Source organism: Bombus huntii, chromosome 16 (assembly GCF_024542735.1).
Source record: "Bombus huntii isolate Logan2020A chromosome 16, iyBomHunt1.1, whole genome shotgun sequence".
In the NCBI taxonomy this organism is placed as follows: Eukaryota; Metazoa; Arthropoda; class Insecta; order Hymenoptera; family Apidae; genus Bombus; species Bombus huntii.
In genome coordinates, this window is record NC_066253.1 from 6,307,874 (window position 1) to 6,326,881 (window position 19,008).

At 30.5% G+C, this 19,008-nt stretch overlaps 2 protein-coding genes and 1 long non-coding RNA gene across 4 annotated transcripts; 1 reads left to right on the forward strand and 2 right to left on the reverse strand.

The window, feature by feature from the left end:
- Positions 1–277: 277 nt before the first annotated feature.
- Positions 278–3,060, reverse strand: LOC126874207 (elongation of very long chain fatty acids protein 6-like). The gene is made up of 3 exons (XM_050635967.1): positions 2,889–3,060; positions 1,192–1,581; positions 278–786 (listed from the first exon to the last, which is right to left on the reverse strand). Exons 2-3 carry the CDS (start codon positions 1,518–1,520, stop codon positions 288–290), a joined length of 828 nt encoding a protein of 275 aa, XP_050491924.1. The 5' UTR covers positions 1,521–1,581; positions 2,889–3,060; the 3' UTR covers positions 278–287.
- Positions 3,061–4,017: 957 nt separating this feature from the next.
- LOC126874227 (uncharacterized) lies at positions 4,018–15,639 on the reverse strand. 2 transcript variants are annotated; one of them, XR_007692693.1, is made up of 6 exons: positions 15,497–15,639; positions 11,984–12,204; positions 11,419–11,676; positions 11,097–11,295; positions 10,545–10,923; positions 4,018–4,786 (listed from the first exon to the last, which is right to left on the reverse strand). It is a non-coding gene; the product is annotated as an uncharacterized LOC126874227 (long non-coding RNA). The 2 variants fall into 2 exon arrangements; XR_007692692.1 differs by lacking the exon at positions 4,018–4,786 and adding an exon at positions 7,097–8,116.
- LOC126874185 (protein TAPT1 homolog) lies at positions 15,542–18,934 on the forward strand. The gene is made up of 7 exons (XM_050635928.1): positions 15,542–15,928; positions 16,157–16,311; positions 16,507–16,604; positions 17,020–17,348; positions 17,722–17,819; positions 17,970–18,185; positions 18,273–18,934. Exons 1-7 carry the CDS (start codon positions 15,784–15,786, stop codon positions 18,639–18,641), a joined length of 1,410 nt encoding a protein of 469 aa, XP_050491885.1. The 5' UTR covers positions 15,542–15,783; the 3' UTR covers positions 18,642–18,934.
- Positions 18,935–19,008: the final 74 nt, after the last annotated feature.

Consider the following 19,008-nt stretch of genomic DNA (forward strand, 5'->3'; position numbering starts at 1 on the left):
GTGTTAAAAATACATAGTTTATAACCCTGTTAATCGCAGTGTTATACCCCCTCAACCATTATCTCAACACTATTATCTCAACGGAAATTAAAGGATCGATCCATTCGCGGCGTCGATTATTATAATCGTAACGGAGATTTACGACTCCCGTTGACGTGTTTCTTCGCGATTGGTCGAAAATACAATAAAACTATTATAAATACAAACGTAAATATTGCATGCAGTATAAGTAACACGATTTTAAATAGCATTTCTGCAAAATCGTTTGTTCTATTGTTATGGTATTCCTATTCGACTTTCGTCCTGCTATTACCAGACAGATAGGTCTTGTAAAAGTACATAGCGAATAGAACGAAGTAACTGAAGTACATGAGCAAACCGCAAGCGGCGTTGAAAGTCGTAGCGTGGCATTCTTTCTCGCCAATCTTTATATAATAGTAAGCCGCGCCAGTTACAAAGAAACCTACAACCATTTGCACTAGCTGCATCGTAGTAATCATCATGGCGATGAATCTTGGTGGTTTGATTTCCATTGCTTTAAGAGCATAGTAAGAGTACATCCAGGAATGGACAAAGTAATTCATCACGATATACCATCTGGATGTTCCCATGAGTAGCGCATAAGAGTACCATGTGAAATAGATAACCGTTATATGATGGTACCAATGTAGAAATATTAATGGCTGCTTTCGTAACACAATGAAGACAGTATCGCCAAGTTCTACGATCTTTGATAAGGCGAACAAGCTTGACCAGAAAGCACACACATGATCATGAGTATAGTAACTAAAAGCACATAATGCGAAACATTAGAATAATAAATATAAAATATTTTCAGAAAATTATTTCACCAATGAATAAACTTTTATAATGCGCGTGTTGTTTCAAATACGAAATGAGAAATATGGTTACTTGTTCCTTACGCGGAAATGAGATTAAAAGTGCAGGCAAGAATCGAGGTTTTTACAACGAATGCAGTTTCCAATTAACGACGTCATACAAGCCAATACAAGCTTAAAAGACAACGATGTCGTTAGAACTCGCTCGCTTTTAAGATATCAAAAAACGCTTTTAACAGAGACATTTGATGATTCGAGAGTGCAACGAGCGAGTAACAACAGTTTAATTAACGATTGACTTTCAATGTACGATTCGTTCGAAAACATTTCGATACTTCAACATAGAAATTACCTGTTCGAACAAATACTATAGTAAAATCCGTGATTGTATAATATGTGAAACAATTCTGGCATTGTTCTTATAGTTCCTATAATGGAGAATATCGCAAGCAATCCGCTCCATAATGCGAGTGCACTTCTCAGATCAAACTTTGGTCTATTTGACATATAAAGCTTCCCTGTGAAAATGACGACTAAATAAATAGCAGTATAGTAAAAGCACTTCCACCAATAATTCCTCATCCATATCAGAACGTTCCAGATAAAGTCAGTTGTTTCAAAGTCAAAGATTATCCAGTGCTCGGGACCAGTGACATTCATGAAATAATTCACTTCGTTCATTTTGTAATATTTTTTACACTCGTTCACTTTAACAAAATTAAGAGAGAATACTATCGGTTGTCTGAAAAGAAAAACAAACGGTTAAGATTGTTTCCTAAATTCGAAGAATTGCAGACTTAGCAGAACAAATTTATTAAGACAAAACACTATATCCAATTAATTTCTCAGGGATAACTTTGGACTTTTCTAAATTTTTTTTTTTTTTTTTTTTTATTATTTAATTTGTACTTTACAATTTCTCCAGCTGGACATTTGGTAAATTTTTCTAACTTAATTACTATTTTCTTTTTCTTCTAAATGTAACAAATAGTATGTTGAGATTTTTGTTCTGAATAATCAGAGGTTCCATTCATCAAAATCAAAGATTAGAACAGATTAATTCCTTATAAAAAGTTAATAAGGTATCTATATTGAAAAATTATTAGTATTAAAGAAACAACATTTTGGAAAGCTAAGGAACGTAGATAATATAATTAAATTTTGGGCTTCTGCCAAATATTAAGAGTCAAACACACGTAGACTATCACGGTAGGAAATTCCTCATCATTATAATATTATTCTAATAATTTTAATACAAATTTAATTATTCTAATAATATTAATACCAAATGTCCAAATCGGACAAATTGTGAATGTAAACAACTGAATAAAAAAAAATTATAATATTAATTATTTATATTAAAGGTATTATCAGTTATAATATTACATATAATACTATATTATTAAATATTATATATCCTATATAATAGATTCATATAATACTGCTATTATATATTATATAATATAAATTAACATTATATAATACCATCTATGCCGGTTATATTTCTAGAAAAGGTGGCTGAAAATTTTTGTAACATATATTAAAATCAGCTTGAAAAATTTACCGAATGTCCAGGACAAATTGTAAAGTGCAAATTAAATAATAATAAAAAAAAAATATATTAAAATCGGAGAGGCGGTAACTTTCCTGCAGTTTCATCCTTATTTTATTTTTATTCGACATTTGAAAGAAGATGCTTAAAATATAAAGTTAAAGAACGAAATAACGCATCGACACTAAGGAAAAAATGAAAAATACAAGCGATCGATAAACTCGCAGGATTGTTTAAAAGTTAAAGATACCTCTAATATTACAAATAAGTTTTTAATTGTTCAGAAACGATAAATCTGTTCATAATTTTATCAATAATTCCACGAATCTTGATGAAAACTTTTTCATTTCATGTTTACCTAGACAAACTGTAAAGTACAAATTAAATAATAAAAAAAGAAAGAAATGTTTACTTTGCTACAGAAGATACTGAAGTTCTAATTTTAGAATTTAGATTAAATTTTTTGAGAAGTAAGACGTTCGGGTGTCAGTACTTACAGTTAATTGCACGATTATATCGTTAAACACTGTTCTTCTTTTTCCAGGCAATAATTCACTTTGGTGTTGAGTTTTCGTACAGACAGATCCTAGATTCGATGAAAACAATCGAAGCGTTCCATGCCAAGTTCTATATCTACGAGCGCGCATAACCAACTAATTATGACTACCAATAATTATGTGGTAAATTTCTAGTCGACTTACAGTGTATACTATCCCACTCCCGAGATCAAATTAATAAATACATATGAAACAGATGATGTGATTGCAGTACTTTCCAGTCATTCGCCGGACTTTTTTGCATATATCGGTTACAATGTAGTACTTCCTGAAAATTAAGAATAAACTTAAGATTTGCTTAACAAGATTACGTTGACCAGGGAAATCAACAATATTTGATTTTTTTATTTTTCCACGCCGATTATTCACGATACAAACAATGACATCGACGGTGAAGCCAGCTCTTAGAATTGGAATCGAATACATTTCTTGAAATATTTGGAGAGTTATTACAAATAAGAGAGCCATATCATCGAAGAAACCTTGAGATTTGAAGGAAAAATATGCCTATATCAATAGATTACAAAAAAAGAAAAATAATTTCAGTGATACTTATAATCTGTAATTAGAAATTTATGACCTATTTTATTATATCATTAGTATAATAATATAATATTTAATATTTAGTTAATTATTATTATTATATAATATAATTATAATGAAATACCATTATATATAATTATATTATAATACAATATTATTATATAGTATTATATAATAATATTAATGTAATTTGCAATATTATTATATAATATTATAATATAATAAATATATATAAGTATAATATAATATAATAAATATATATAAATATAATATAAATATAATATATTATAATATAATATAATATTATAAAATATTATTATATAATATTGCAAACTACATTAATATTGTTATATAATAATATTATTATATTATTATGTTATTATATTATATATTAATAGTATTATATTATAATTACATTATATGATATATAATAATTAATAAAATTATATAATCTAATATTATTACATAATACTATATAATAATATTGTATTATAATATAATAATATATAATGGTATTTCATTATAATTATATTATATAATAATAATAATTAGCTAAATAGTAAATATTATAATTGCAATTTTATTTACATATAATTGTCGCAACGTTACAGTTTTTATAACGTTGTTCAATAATACAACTTACGTTATAAGACTGTAATTATATATAAAACTAGCATAAATGGCAGCATATTTATAGTCAAGTGGTATGAAATTTATTAAAATTTATTAAAATTACGATTGTAATTCTATATAAAACTAGCATAAATGGCAGCATATTTATAGTCAAGTGGTATGAAATTTATTAAAATTTATTAAAAATATCATTAATGATGACATCGAGACGTCAATCACCTCCTTCATCACAGAATTCTATTTACGAGAAAAGAAACGTTATAAACTTACAGGCTTAATTAGAAATCATAAAACTTTTCGAAAATGGAGTCAAAGTTCCAACGTCTTCTTAGACGTTTTGTAATAGTGATAAAGGAAGGTCATTCGGTTGATTTATGAGGTCCGCTCGCTGCTGAAATGGGAACTTTGTTAAAGTTATGACGTGGCGACCTATTACGGATTAAAAAATGTCCACTTGATCGCAGAACAATATGCTATCGGGCTAAGTCAATTTTTGATAAATTAAAGGGCGAATCTGCGGATGAAAAAAGAATACAAACTCTCGTTACAAGTAATGGATAGCTGTGCGACTGGCACAAAATTGTGATAGAAGTGTTTTTAATGCTCATGAGAGCTTGCAAAACGTTTGTTTTGAAAAAGAATGTCCAGGAGAAGCTCCATTCCTGAAGAAGAGAAAAGGTTTAAGGTAACGAAAGATCGAATAGACATAATGCCTAATAGAAATGCTGCTGTAATAGATTGAAACTATTTTCAAAATACCGAGCGGGAAGTTCAAGGTCATTTAAATCTGCGGATAATGCCAAACTTCCCATAATACAGAAGTTCGATTCTAAAGCATGATTCTACATAAAATAATTCAGTAAAATAATATAAAACAAACAATTTTGTGCATCTATTATTTCCTTCCTTCCTGCAAATCATTTTGAAATCTCATTAACTCTGTAACGAGACACAGCTATCGTAATTGTATTTGAAACGAATCTGAGAAACAAAATATATATATATATATATATATATACATACATCGTACGTTCGGATATTAATAACTTTGTCCGAGGTTATTAACGTTAATCGCTTCGTTGCGATTATAGAGAAAAATAGAACTCGGTAGAAATTGTTAAAATCGTCGAGTTGGCCTTTCTTACTGGTGCCAGACAATATCTGCACGGCAATGGAAACTTAATACGAGGATAACCGCCGCCTTGCGTCGTCGTAGAAAAAAGGATCGTGTTTAATTAGAAAAATTCTGACATTTAAATATTGTTACTTTTCTCATATTTCTTTCTTAAACTCTTAGAATCGCGTATGAGATTCATATCTGTTACGTATAGATACGGTTATCGCGAGAAATTTATAAGCATATATTGTATGCGTCAGACGAAACTTGTTGAAAATTCGTTACACCGTAACGAAACACTGGTGATTCTAATAATGAAATTTGCGTTCACTTGCAAAATGTATATAAAACTTACAAGACTATATTTCTTTGCATTTGTGCATATGGATTATGTTTATTACGTACACTTGACGAAAAATTAGAATAAATTAACAGTGATCTTGAACTTTTCCATATGTGGGTCAATATATATATGCATTACAAACTGATCTTAATATGCATTGCAACTTGAATATATAGTCAGTAATTAGCTATTCGCATGCAACGTTTCCAATAAATATTTTGCAATCTTTGCATAAGGTGACGCAGAAAATGAAGCAAAGATGTAAATAAGCATAGTTTTTGCTGTAATAGTTTTTCATTTATCTTTAAAGAAACAGGTTTAGCTTCGACAGAAGCGCGAATGCATCGTATGCAGTTGCTTTGATCGTCGCGTTTACAAAACGTTCTAACATCATCAACTGACGTTTTGTGAACAATAAACATTAAATATCTCTGTAACCTGTAATTGAATGGATTCAGATCTGATAAGCGAGCTGACATTAAGGTTGAAAACAGCATGACCCATCCGTTTCTTACGAAATTTTTGACTTATGTAATGTGTAGTATCACAGAATAAGCAGTAACTCGAAAACAAGGTTATGTCATGCGTTTATGTAAACTTTTTCCTCCTTTTTATTGTGTTGAATCTGGTTCAATATATATATACATATTTTATATTGTATATATAATAATAATAATAATATAATAATTATATTGGCAAAATTTGAAACGAATCTGATATATACGAACAATATATATAATATGTATTATATGGTTATAACATTACATATCGACGAGTCGCAGTAGCATAATTGGAGATCGATCGACCATGCAGAATCATCTGATTCAAAATGTTTTTTTTTTATTTATTTATTTATTAAAATTACAATCAATTCTCACGTTGAGGATTTTCAGTAATTTTTCTGGCGTGGCGCAGTGACATGGCTGATTATTTATAATAAGTTAATACTTATTATAGATAAGTATAATTTATAAGTAAGTATTATAAATAAGTGAATATTACTTAATTTAGATAACTAATTGAATCTAACGTTTAGGTCTAGTGGGTAGTGCCTCTTCAGCCTGCGAATCTAGTCCGTCGTATCAAGTAGTCCAGTGATTAGGAGGTTTCGGTGTTTGTTGACTCTTTTGCTATATCTGTCGATTCAAAATGTGCCTGCTCGATATCGAAACGTTAGAATGATCGAAGTATGTGTTTCAATCATTGGAAGTATTATTTAATTTTATACGATAAGACGACGCCACAGAAGAATAAACCGACAAAAAAAATAAGGGAAAGAAACCTACTCGATAAGAGAATCAGTTCGTATCTCCAATCATCTTTCGTTGACAAAAATTCATTGACCGATAACGCAGTATCATCTATATATGCAGATGAGCCATATAACCAAAATAGAGGCAACGCAATCGAAAATACTCAGAACAATAGTAAACGCGTCATGGTAGGTTAGGAACGAGGACAATTCGGAAAGACCTGGGAATACCAACGGTCAAGGAGGAGGATAATATGCAAAAATATAAAAGATATTTAAAGCACAATGCTTATTGCAATATTCATTGGGTGATAAATATTTTAAATACTTTTAGACTTTGCTCGATGGATATCGAATAGCACCGTTACCGTGCTATTATGCCACGTTTAAAACAAGCTGCCTAATGTTTACCGTCAAATTTCTACTTTTCATTTGTTTAATTAGGTTCATAAAAATATGAATTTGCACAAAAATCCTCGGTCTAATGATAAAATATATAAAACAATCGCTATGATATTTAGTGGCTGAAAGTTGGTATTCCTCACGTCTGATATGTTCCGTTAGCAACTTTCTCACGAGGACCTTCCTGGTCCACCAACCGTCTTATTATCCAATCGGAGACGGTGTCTAATGCCCCCACTTCCCTAACTAAAATTGTCATCAACAAATTCGATAGTCCCGTGTCCTTAGACACACCCCCCCACCCCACCCCTAACTTTCCTCAGACACAGTATCGTCAGTAAAACTTCACTTATTCTGTATCCTTAGAATAGTCAACATATCTATATCGGTCTCTACCCTTATAAGTCGCGTACTTAATATATTGTTGTAACTAAGTCTTACATAACGTGGTTGGAGTGAATTGTGATTTATGCTAATTCAGTGCGTGTTACATTGTGATTGGTGAATTTACAATAAAGGTTGATTAAAACAAAGTTAATTGTTGTGTTACGACTCAACTATATTTTATTTTCACCAACCAACCCTAAAAATTACGTGACACTGACGACGTTCCTCGTGTATGAATAAATGAAAACTATGAATAGAGACCTGACGGTCATAGGTCATTGAATATCTTTAACATCAGTTACGATGCTATGAAATCAACAGTACGTCATGCTATTGAAAGCAATCTCGAGAATAGAAAACTCGGGAAATACGGAAAGTCGATTAGCTTTCATAAATCGAACCAGGATCGTCCTGCTTGCTTTCCCAATTGAACTACCCAGAACGTCGACCAATAGTTTCTCCCAAATTCATATATGGCACTAGGCGAACATCTACAAATAAAATCATAGAAAACATTTTAACAATATGATACTGTACTTATGTTTAATTAACTATTTAATCGATCGATGGTTTGATTAAATGCTTTCACAATACCTGACTATTTTATCCCTTCGTAGTCTTCGAAGTTAAAATTTCGAAAGAAAATAAGATTATGGTAAATTTCAAAGAATCAAGGATAATACGAAATTTCAGTTAAAGGGGATAATGTAGACCACCACCATTTCACTGAACACCTTGTATATTAACAAAAAGCTTTAAAATATCATGATACTGCAAAATGCAGTGCTATAAAATTACCGATACAGTCATAAAATTATACGTAAAACAACGGCCATGTTATGTGGCTGTATAATGCGCTGATGTATATCCGGGAAACATATGACTATTCATCGTAAGATTAATGAAAAATTAATCTATTCTAAACTAAACTTTACACGACAGGAAATGAAGACAACAAAGATCCCTAAAATATATTATCCTCTATGTTCGGGATATAAGATTATATTTAGTTTACAATATGGATAGCACAACTGCTATTTTTGAGAAGGTGAAATTTGCCACATTGTACATTATAAAGTCTACAACTCGGACCACGTCGATAACTTAGTTTTCTTAAGCGCTTCGCGGGTTCGCTCAGTAGCATATACATATAGCATAAACTTCGACACCTAACGAGACCTCTACAACAGATCATCGGTTAATGTCTCTACCGGGACGTTACGCTACGCACCTTCGACCAGATACGAACAAGGCGCACTACTTGCGAGATATTCTACCAAATGTCCAAATTGGGCAAATTGTGAATGTAAATTAAATAAAAAAAAAACTTGCGAGATGCCCACGACAGTTTGATAGTCACAAGACCGGACAGACAGATTCTCACCTAAACAGGATCCTAACCTCCCCTAAACCCACTCCTTAAACCGACACCTAAAATATAAGCACCAGGCACTTCGAGAAAGGACTGAAGGTTCAACACGCTCACGCTTACGTTTAAAAACTCTCGCTTACGTTTAAACTAAACTTTCATACTAAATACTAAATAAATAAACATACAAATCATAAGCATACTAGAAGTCGTTGATCTCCTTGTATCTTGAGCGTTAATATCGTTCAAGGTTCGCAACCCTAACCGAACAGTTGCAATTCAGTCGTTGAGGAACTGTTTAAGCTTATAAACTAGTCATCATGCCTATTGCCATCTAAGTAGCACCTGAGCACGTGAATAAGGTAATGAACATGAGGAGGTTTAAACTAAAATAGGATTAATGTATCTATTGTACTTTGTATCTAATAGGCTAAATAATATTTTCTTTGATTCTATACTCTCATTTCATTTTATATTTTAATAAATTTACTTTATAATCTACTTTACTTTATTAAGTGACTACATTACTAAACTGCTAAACTTGGATGAAAGAAATTAATAAAGAATATATTTATTACCAAACAGATTAAGATTCGATGCAAATAATATTTACTTCAATGAATAATAGTGAATTCTAGCAAGTGAAATATTAATAGAAATACCTTCAGACGATTCCTTCACCAAAACACATCTTTAGAAACACAAAGAACCATCAAACTTTGTTTTGATTCTGATATCTGCCTATTGGCGAAGTGTAATCTTACACGTGAAATTTGATACATTGAACGGACAAAGTTAGACTTCGATACTTTGACATTTCACGTTTCAAATTTTACTAAAATTGTACTGGATATGGGACTCGAGTGATAAAGTTTCACCATATTATGACAAAACGGATGATAAAATTATATATCAATTTTCATAGTAACGAAGTTTGAGGGTATCAGACTTCTTCGCTACAAAAGATTATTATACATTACGTATAATGAATTTATTTTGTGATTTTTAATCATAGATACATATACTAATTATTAATATTAATTTATTCATATCAATGCTTATATTGTAATATTATGTCAATATTATAATTATATATATATTAGTTGTTAATACATTATCAACATGTAAAAACAAGATTTAAAAACAAGTAGAAAAACCTATCCTGAATTAGTAAATAAAACATAAATAAAGCAAGACATAAAAAAGGTACTACTTGCTGTCATAATGAATATGCTCGTGAATTTACCGAATGCCCAGCTGCACAAATTGTAAATAACAATAAAAAAAAAAAACAAAAAATATGCTCGTAAAGAATTTTATGTATTACAGTCAGTTACCCGTGTCGATTCGGACCTTTCATCTGTGTGACTAGAGGAACAAAAATGCATGCAACTTTCTGCGACATGATTGAGTGACCAGAGAAATAAAAGTGCATGCGACTCACAATTAGATTGCGAAGGACAAAGTGGACTATATGAATTTGTTGGATGCGTAACTATCAAGGAACTGTCCCTTCTAGATATAATACAATATCACCTGTTATGCCGTACCTGACGGTCAAATCACAACCTTTGAACCTCGTGAGACGGAGACGAGCCGTACTTGATGAATCCATTACGAATCCATGACCGTTGATCTTCGTAAGACAGAGGAGAACCGTACACTACAACTGATTGTTGGTATCTGATCTGTGAATCTGTTTACACGGATCTGCCTAGATAAATCTGCCCCGTCGTATCCGGCGGTCATACCATCAGCTGGGAGTATCATAAAGCGGAGGAATAATCCTACTCTTGATGACTGCTTCTTGGTGCCTTTGTCCTTCGTATGTGGCGGCCAGGCAACGATCTCTTGTTTACACTCCTCGTCAAAGAGATGGCCCATGTGAGCTATCTTTAATTTCTCAATGACGCGTGTAAAGTTTTTCGTCTGTAACGTATAATATCAAAACATTCAGAGTTCAGAATATGGCGGTTCGTTGAAAATAATTAAAAATATTATGAGGTTCAGTGTGTAACAAAAAACAGATTGTTTTATTTTAAAAACGAAATAATAGCACATGTACAATAAGAAAATAATAATCAACATAAATTGTAACTAACCATAATTACTTATCAAACATATATACTTATTTAATAATGGGTACATCCCCCTTTATTTTCTATTACTTCTATTATATGATTTGCTTTCGATTTATGTGGTTTCTGGATATAATTTTGACTTAAAGTACCCACATCAGCAGTATATTGCCCTCCTAGACATTCTATTTCCAAAGAAGACTTCGATAAATTCCTCGGAGACCTGGGCAATAGATTCATAGCTGGAGGAGACTATAACGCTAAGCATACGCAATGGGGCAGCAGACTTATCACAATAAGAGGTAAAAATCTTTTGAAATGCATTAACGCCAACAGATATAATTACCTCAGTACAAACGAACCCACTTACTGGCTCACTGACACTAACAAACTATCTGACTTATTAGACTTCTTTATAACTAAAAACATCTCGCCAAGATATATCCAAATCAACTCTTCTGTGGAACTCTCTTCAGATCATTCACCCGTCATAGCAACAATTAACTCAACAATTATCGAAAATCAACCTAATGGCTTTATTCATAACCAACTCACAAACTGGCTGCTCTCATCAACATCTCATTCAACATCAGCCTCAATATACCTAGAAACAAATGAAGATATAGAAGCAGCCATGGAATATTTAAATACCAGCATAATAAACGCGATCCGTTCTTCCACCCCTACTAAATGTTTTGTCAATAAACATGAACACCCTCGTTACATAATAATAAAAATCTCAGAAAAACGCAGACTTAGAAGAGTATGGCAAAGTCATAGAACACATGGAAACAAGCGCAAGCTAAATAACGCAACAAGAAAACTAATCAAAATCCTCCAAAATTACAAAAATGACTGTTTTCAAAAATATCTTGCTAATCTGTCTCCCACAGCTGACTCCAACTACTCACTATGGAAGGCATCCAGGAAACTCACTCGTCCTCCGCAAATAATCCCTCCAATTCGCTGTCCACAAGGTGGATGGGCGCGTAGCCCTATACAAGAAGCCAACTTGTCTGCAAGTCACCTAACTAATGTCTTCAAACCGTATTCCTCCACTATTGCCGCCGAAATAACGGAATACTTGCACTCGCCCTTCCAGATGTCTCCTCCTATTAAACCTTTCTCATCTCTGCAAGTTATAGAATTAATCAGTGATCTATATCCCAGGAAAGCAAGCACGCCAAAAGAATTTACTTATAATTCTCAAAGAGAATTGATTGTAAATGATCTACAAAAAAAAAAAAAGAAAGAAAATCGTGTACGACGTCCAGACCATGACCTTTAATTCTCATAAGACGGAAATCAACAGCTAACGACTCTAAGATATGAATTAAAGATGTAGAAATTGAGAACCTAATGATTTGTGAACAACGTAAAACACGTGTGAAGCATATTTCATTATTAAATCTTTAACATCTCATTTTAAAAGAAGTTGCTAGTAGTTTGGTTAAAACACAAATAATAAATTAAATTATAGTGGAATATACAAAAATACTTATATTCTTGAACTTCAGGATAGACTTTATTCTCTTGCGATTTAAAATGTTTCAAAAAAAGATGTATAAGAAAAAACAAAAATAAAAGTCGCGTCCGTTTATATCACAATTGGTGGACTGACTCGTCTGGTGACGCTGACTCTAATTTTGTGTATGATTATTGTAATTAAATTTAATGACAGCTCGTGAAAAAAGATATTAAAAACGATAAAACGCAGCGAACACTGACTCTACCGACCACATTGCGCGTGGTCATAGAAATTCTCTAAAAGAAAAGTTTTTAAAGGGTAGGGGTTTTCTCCTTCTTCGTACCGAGTATCAAGTGCTCGTTGAAGAAAACGTTGTTTTTATAAAATCGTTGATTAATTATTACTAATCTATCACAAACAGAAGAATATCATGTTAATAATGTGGAATATATAATGTAAAATATTATTATGCATTGTACAATACTTTCTAATATTATCAAATATCTACCAATATTTCAAAAAATTGATTTGTACAAAATATGCTCTGAATGTCCAGCATTACGGTTTCAAATATGCTTCATACTAATAAAACATAGTGTGTTTTTTTAACGGTTAAACAAAACTGCGCAATAGGAAAAAGATGCGATGCTCAGAATGTGTTTAAATATGCCTCTGACAGCGTTATTATTATTATTATTAAATATTTATTATTAAATATCACAAAAATTCCTGAAAAAAGTAAAATGACGACATTATTATAGAAAATTGGCGAAAAAGGCAGTAAAACATAAAATATGACAAAATCTAGAAAATCCACATTAAATTAGTATTAAACAATGAAAAAAAATTGTTCGATTTACTTGAAATAAAAAACCAATTGATACTCGAAATAAAAAGAAATGATTTCTTTAACGTAGTTTGATATTCGTATTCTTATCGCATACTTTGTCTTATTAAGTGTTAGTAACGTTAATTATTCGTTAAAAATGCAGATATTGATTAAATACTTGAATAAATGTTAGCAATGATTCATAAGAGATAAACTTATTAAAATAAATCGAATGTTACCAAATCATCACAAGTTAACGGATTCATCATCGATCACAGCGCCCTTTCGAATTTCGTAACGTTCTCTAATCCACTCTAATGCATCCAATGGACCAATAATATGCACAAAAGAAGACGAAAGCTTTAAAATAAATGTATAAGGAGAATAAATTATATAAAAATAAAACAATGATCAAAATCAAATTGCGTTTTGAAAGCTCATTATACGAACTACCGGCAAATGTCACGACCAAAAATACGGACAAAGAAAAAGAGATGATCAGATGATAGATTAGAATAAATTAGAATGCTAAAAATTATTGAATATGAACGTACATACGTTAATTAAACGAAGTTAAGCATGAAAGAATGTACGAAGTACTGGAAGAATCGATACCTGACGCGGAGTGACATAAAAACATCTCATCGGTTCGATTTTCGACATACAACTGCTGTGTAGCTTGCCCCCTCAATTTCAATGGAAGAGGCGGGGCGTGAGGTAAGTCAACTGTGTACGAATAGGAGTCATAAGATTCCTGAAAACCTTTTACTTTTTCAATAATAAAGTGAACGAATATATTATTTCCCAAACAAAGAGAAGTATGCACGTGAAAAGTAAACACACGTGTGATAATATGTTTATTTTGGACGAAGAAAATTTAAGGATTTGAAATGTAATTACCTGCACTAATTACATATTAGCAATTTAATATGTGTCATATTTAATTTAATTAAACGAAATTGATTAATAAATAGGAAGCATAAAGATGACTATTTTTACGATATTTTATATATGTATAATCTTTATATCTACCACAAGTTCATATAAACAGGGTATTTGGCTACAGATTTTTCATAATTTAAGGGGTGATTCTTGATGCCGAAATAAGACGAAAATTAAGAATAAAGAAATTGCGTTTTTGGCTTTGTTTTTTAGTTATTAACAATTAAAAATCGGACAAAATATCCCTGACGCGAGCAAACCTCCTTACACGAAAGAAAGGCTATAGCCGCCTAAGCAAAGGAGTGCACAGTAATCCTTAATCCAAACGACGTATGGGCGGTAGTTTACTTCGTACAAGTTGTAGAGAAGAAAACTATGATATTCAGAGACGTAAACTTCTCATCACAAAATGTCAAATTAATATTCTATATTATTTTATATATCTGTATGTTTATGCTATATATATAAATTTACTGTACCAGTAGTAAATTCTCTTGCATAACAAGAGTAAATAAGTTACATCTCAACTATTTCAACTACTTCAGTTAAAGTTGTGAAATTTATTATAAATGAATTTATAACCTATATCCTATAACTTATCATTTCATTAATATTTATTTATATTTTATATAAATACATATATTTTTTATATATATATTATTTATTTATATTACATTACTTATTAAGTAGTAATTATTTATATTAAGCTATAATTAGTAATAGTATATTATGAGTTACATTACAAATTCAAACTTAGCATACAGTAAATGATTAACTTATATTTAAACATTTGAAGGTTATAAGATATTATTTAGCAAACTGATAAATTTAGATTAGATAAATATCTATTTTCTATTTAAAAATTGTAGCTATCAAATTATTTTTATAATATAATGTATCTTCTAATACGTATATTTCAATTACAGACTAAACGTGTTACATTCAGTAATTAGTACTTGGGTATAGTAACATATTATATTATATTATATAGTACATAGCATACGACATATTATATATTACTTTGTAGTAGTAATTTGTACTATCGATGAATTCTTTATTATGTAATAAGATGAATCAAAACAAAATAAAACAAATCCAAGATACAAGAATAATATAAAACAATTTACACTTTAAAAAACGCTTGAGGGTCAATATTGCAAAAAGTTCAATATAAACGTCACTTACGCAAACGATCCATAGGTAGAGACATTATTTTTATGCTAAATGTTCTTATTCGTCCGTGTTAGTTCATGTTCATAGATATAGAGCGATTTTAATTTATATAATGTTTTGCAAAGAAAATTATAACTTGATCCTTTACATAATCGGCGAATCGAGATTTAGAAGTAAAGAAGTAATTTAAATAATTAGGAATAAATCAACAGGAGACGAGAAATTTAAAGTTAAAAGCGGTCCTATAGTGAAACGAGAAATTTTGAGGTTAGGAAATAATAATAAAAAAATACGCAGAAATGAATACCGAAGAAAATTGGCGAAGTTATACTGATAAAACGTACGTAAAAATTAAACCTACGAAACAATTGGATAGTCATATTAATAAAATTCAAGATATGAAAGCCCAATTAAACGTTGGAGAATATCAGCATAGAAAACCAGGTAATTTTGTTTGAACTGTCATCTGTTTGGTAAATTGTTTATTAACATGAAATTATAAATTTTTCGTAATAATGTACAGAGTGTTATAAAATGAGGGAACTAAGACTTTAAGAGCTTATGGTGCTTACTAAGAAGAATAAAAATGTTTAAGAAATATAGGTTCTAAAAGCAATCTTTTCTTTTTTTTGTAAATTTTTATATTGTAAATGTTTTTCATTGTCATTACAGGTGTGTCTCTTACACAATTTCTACGAACAGAATTAACAAGAGGCTATCAGTTAGAGAATGATGAGGAAAGTTTCTCTGCAAGGAGAGAAAAACTTTATTCATTTATGAAAATTCCAAAAGAAGTTGAAAAATTTATGGCCTATGGATTTTTGCAAGTACGCATATATGGAATGTTTCTTTATAAGTATTAAATAAGTTTAATATGCAGTTTGTAAAAGTAATCTAATTATTTTTTATAGTATTTCACATAATCTTAATGCTTTCATGAATTTAAGATTAATGTTCTTCTATGTCATATATATGTATGTGTGTTAAAGATAAGTGTATAATAGAACAATTTTCTGTTGCAGTGTGCAGATTCTTTTCTATTTGTTTATACATTTTTACCATTAAGATTCATGATGGCACTATGGACAATGGTTACAAGACCCCTATGGCATTGTCTCGGGTAAATTTATATTTATATTGGTTAACATGTTCAAGATTGACAATGTCATATATATGCAATAGAATATCTAAACAAAAACATTGTCATATATACATCTAAGGAAGATATTAATATCCACAGATATCAGGAAAATAAAGTCATATGAAAGTGTGTAGAAAAACAAAATTGATATTGATTGAAAGTTAAAGTAATATACAAGGTGGCTCAGCTAAATGGGATCACCTAAATATCTGCCTTATTTATTATGCTCATATAGCCTGGGTCAATTGCTAAGTATCACTTTTTATAGATTTATACAAATATGAATCATAAAAGGGACAAAAGCTATTCATAAATACTCCCAAATGTTCATTCATACCACATTAAAATTTGATTACACATATTCTATTCTATATAAAATAAATTTATGGTCTAGAAAGAAGAGGGATTTAAGAGTTGGAGAACGATACCTAAGACCAGCAGAAATGTGTGACCTTTTAAAAGGAATCGTGGTGATCAGCTGTTGGGCAGCTACATGGAAGGTTGACACTTCGATGATGTACCATTTGGTGAAAAGTCAGTCTGTGATAAAACTCTACATATTTTATAATATGTTGGAAGTCGGTGATAAATTATTCAGTGCTTTTGGGCAAGATATAATAGATGCCCTTTTCTGGACAGCTACAGAGCCTAGATCAAAGTCACAAGCAAGATCTCAACATTTGGGCATCCTACCTCATCTATTGTTTGCTTTTACCTATGTTTGTATCCTTTCTATAAACATTGGGTGTAGAAGAGAATTTTGTACTACATTTAATATTACTTTGGAAGATTTATTAGAATCTATGAGGTTTTGATTTAGGTTTATTACTGAAGATATTAGTTTTCTATATTTTAATGAATGTTTAAATTAAAGCACTATTACAACTACAGTATTGAAAGTATTAATTGTATAACTCAAATTTTTTAAGACCTTTTAACCTTGAAAATATCAAAATAGTAATTACAATTCATTTCAAACTTTATAGTGCATTATTATCACTAAAAATTGAAAATATTTCAGTTATATTATATGGAGTGCATTATATTGAGATATAAATGATTTTAATATTTTCCTATGCAATATTTACTTTCATAGTATTACACAGTATTTTGGTACTTTTCCAAGCCACAACTTTGAATGTTGCTATAAACAGTAGCAACAAAGCTCTGCTCACTATAATGATGTCTAATAATGTAAGTCATTACTAATATGTTACTCTTCATAGAGCATTTTTAAAAGAATTGAATAAAAAAAGTTATTTGTATAAAAATAATAAGAAAAATCAAGAAATACACATTCTACAGTGGAACATAATAATGCTATTGCATGAACTTCTATTTCAGTTTGTAGAATTGAAAGGTTCTGTATTTAAGAAATTTGACAAGAACAATCTCTTTCAACTATCTTGTGCAGACGTAAGGGAACGTTTTCATTTAATGATGCTCCTTCTTGCTGTAAATCTTCAAACAATGAAGGAATATGCATGGAAAGCTGAACGACTCGCAGTGCTTCTTCCAGATTGTATAATGTTGCTCTCTGCTGAAGTCCTTGTAGATTGGGTAAATAGATTATCATAGTTTTCAGAGATAACCATCAGAAAGAAACTTGTCTTTTTAAGTCATTTATCGAATTACTTTCTACAATAGGTTAAACACGCCTTTATAACTCGTTTCAATGAACTTCATTCAACAGTATACAGAGATTATACTATTAAAGTAGCCTATGATATGGCTCAAACTCGGCAGGAGAGCGCCTTCTCTGATCCATCAGATGTAGTAGCCCGTAGGATGGGTTTTATTCCCCTTCCTCTAGGAGTTGCAATAGGAAGAGTTCTTTGTACGACTATTACACCACCTGTTCAACCAGCCAATATAATTTTGTTGCTTCTAGCCTATTTTATTCTGGTGACATTCAAGATCTTAAATAGCTTGATAATTCTTGGCAAAGCATGTGATATAATCTTGTCACATTCCAAAAAATCGGACAATAAAGTGACGTATAATTGTATGGAATAGTATTTGAATATGAAAAATATGAAAATGAATATGAAAAAATTTAGAACAAAATTGTAATTATGTTTTTATGACATTTTGTTCCTCTTCTTACTTGGGACTGGTAATTGATAATTATTGGACTATAAATTCAATTAAGGACTGTAGTGTTTTACAGGAAAAGATTTGAATATTATTATGTATATAAAAGATGTAGAAAGAAATAGTTCACATTTATACTTGTATGAAATATTTATATTTATTGAACCAGTGGTATTTTTTAATATATTAAATATTAGACGTACATTTTTCATTAAGTAATGTCTTATGAATATTCTATTGGCTTTGCTCCACAGACAGAACTTTTAGCTAAGTTTTTACCTGTGCATCT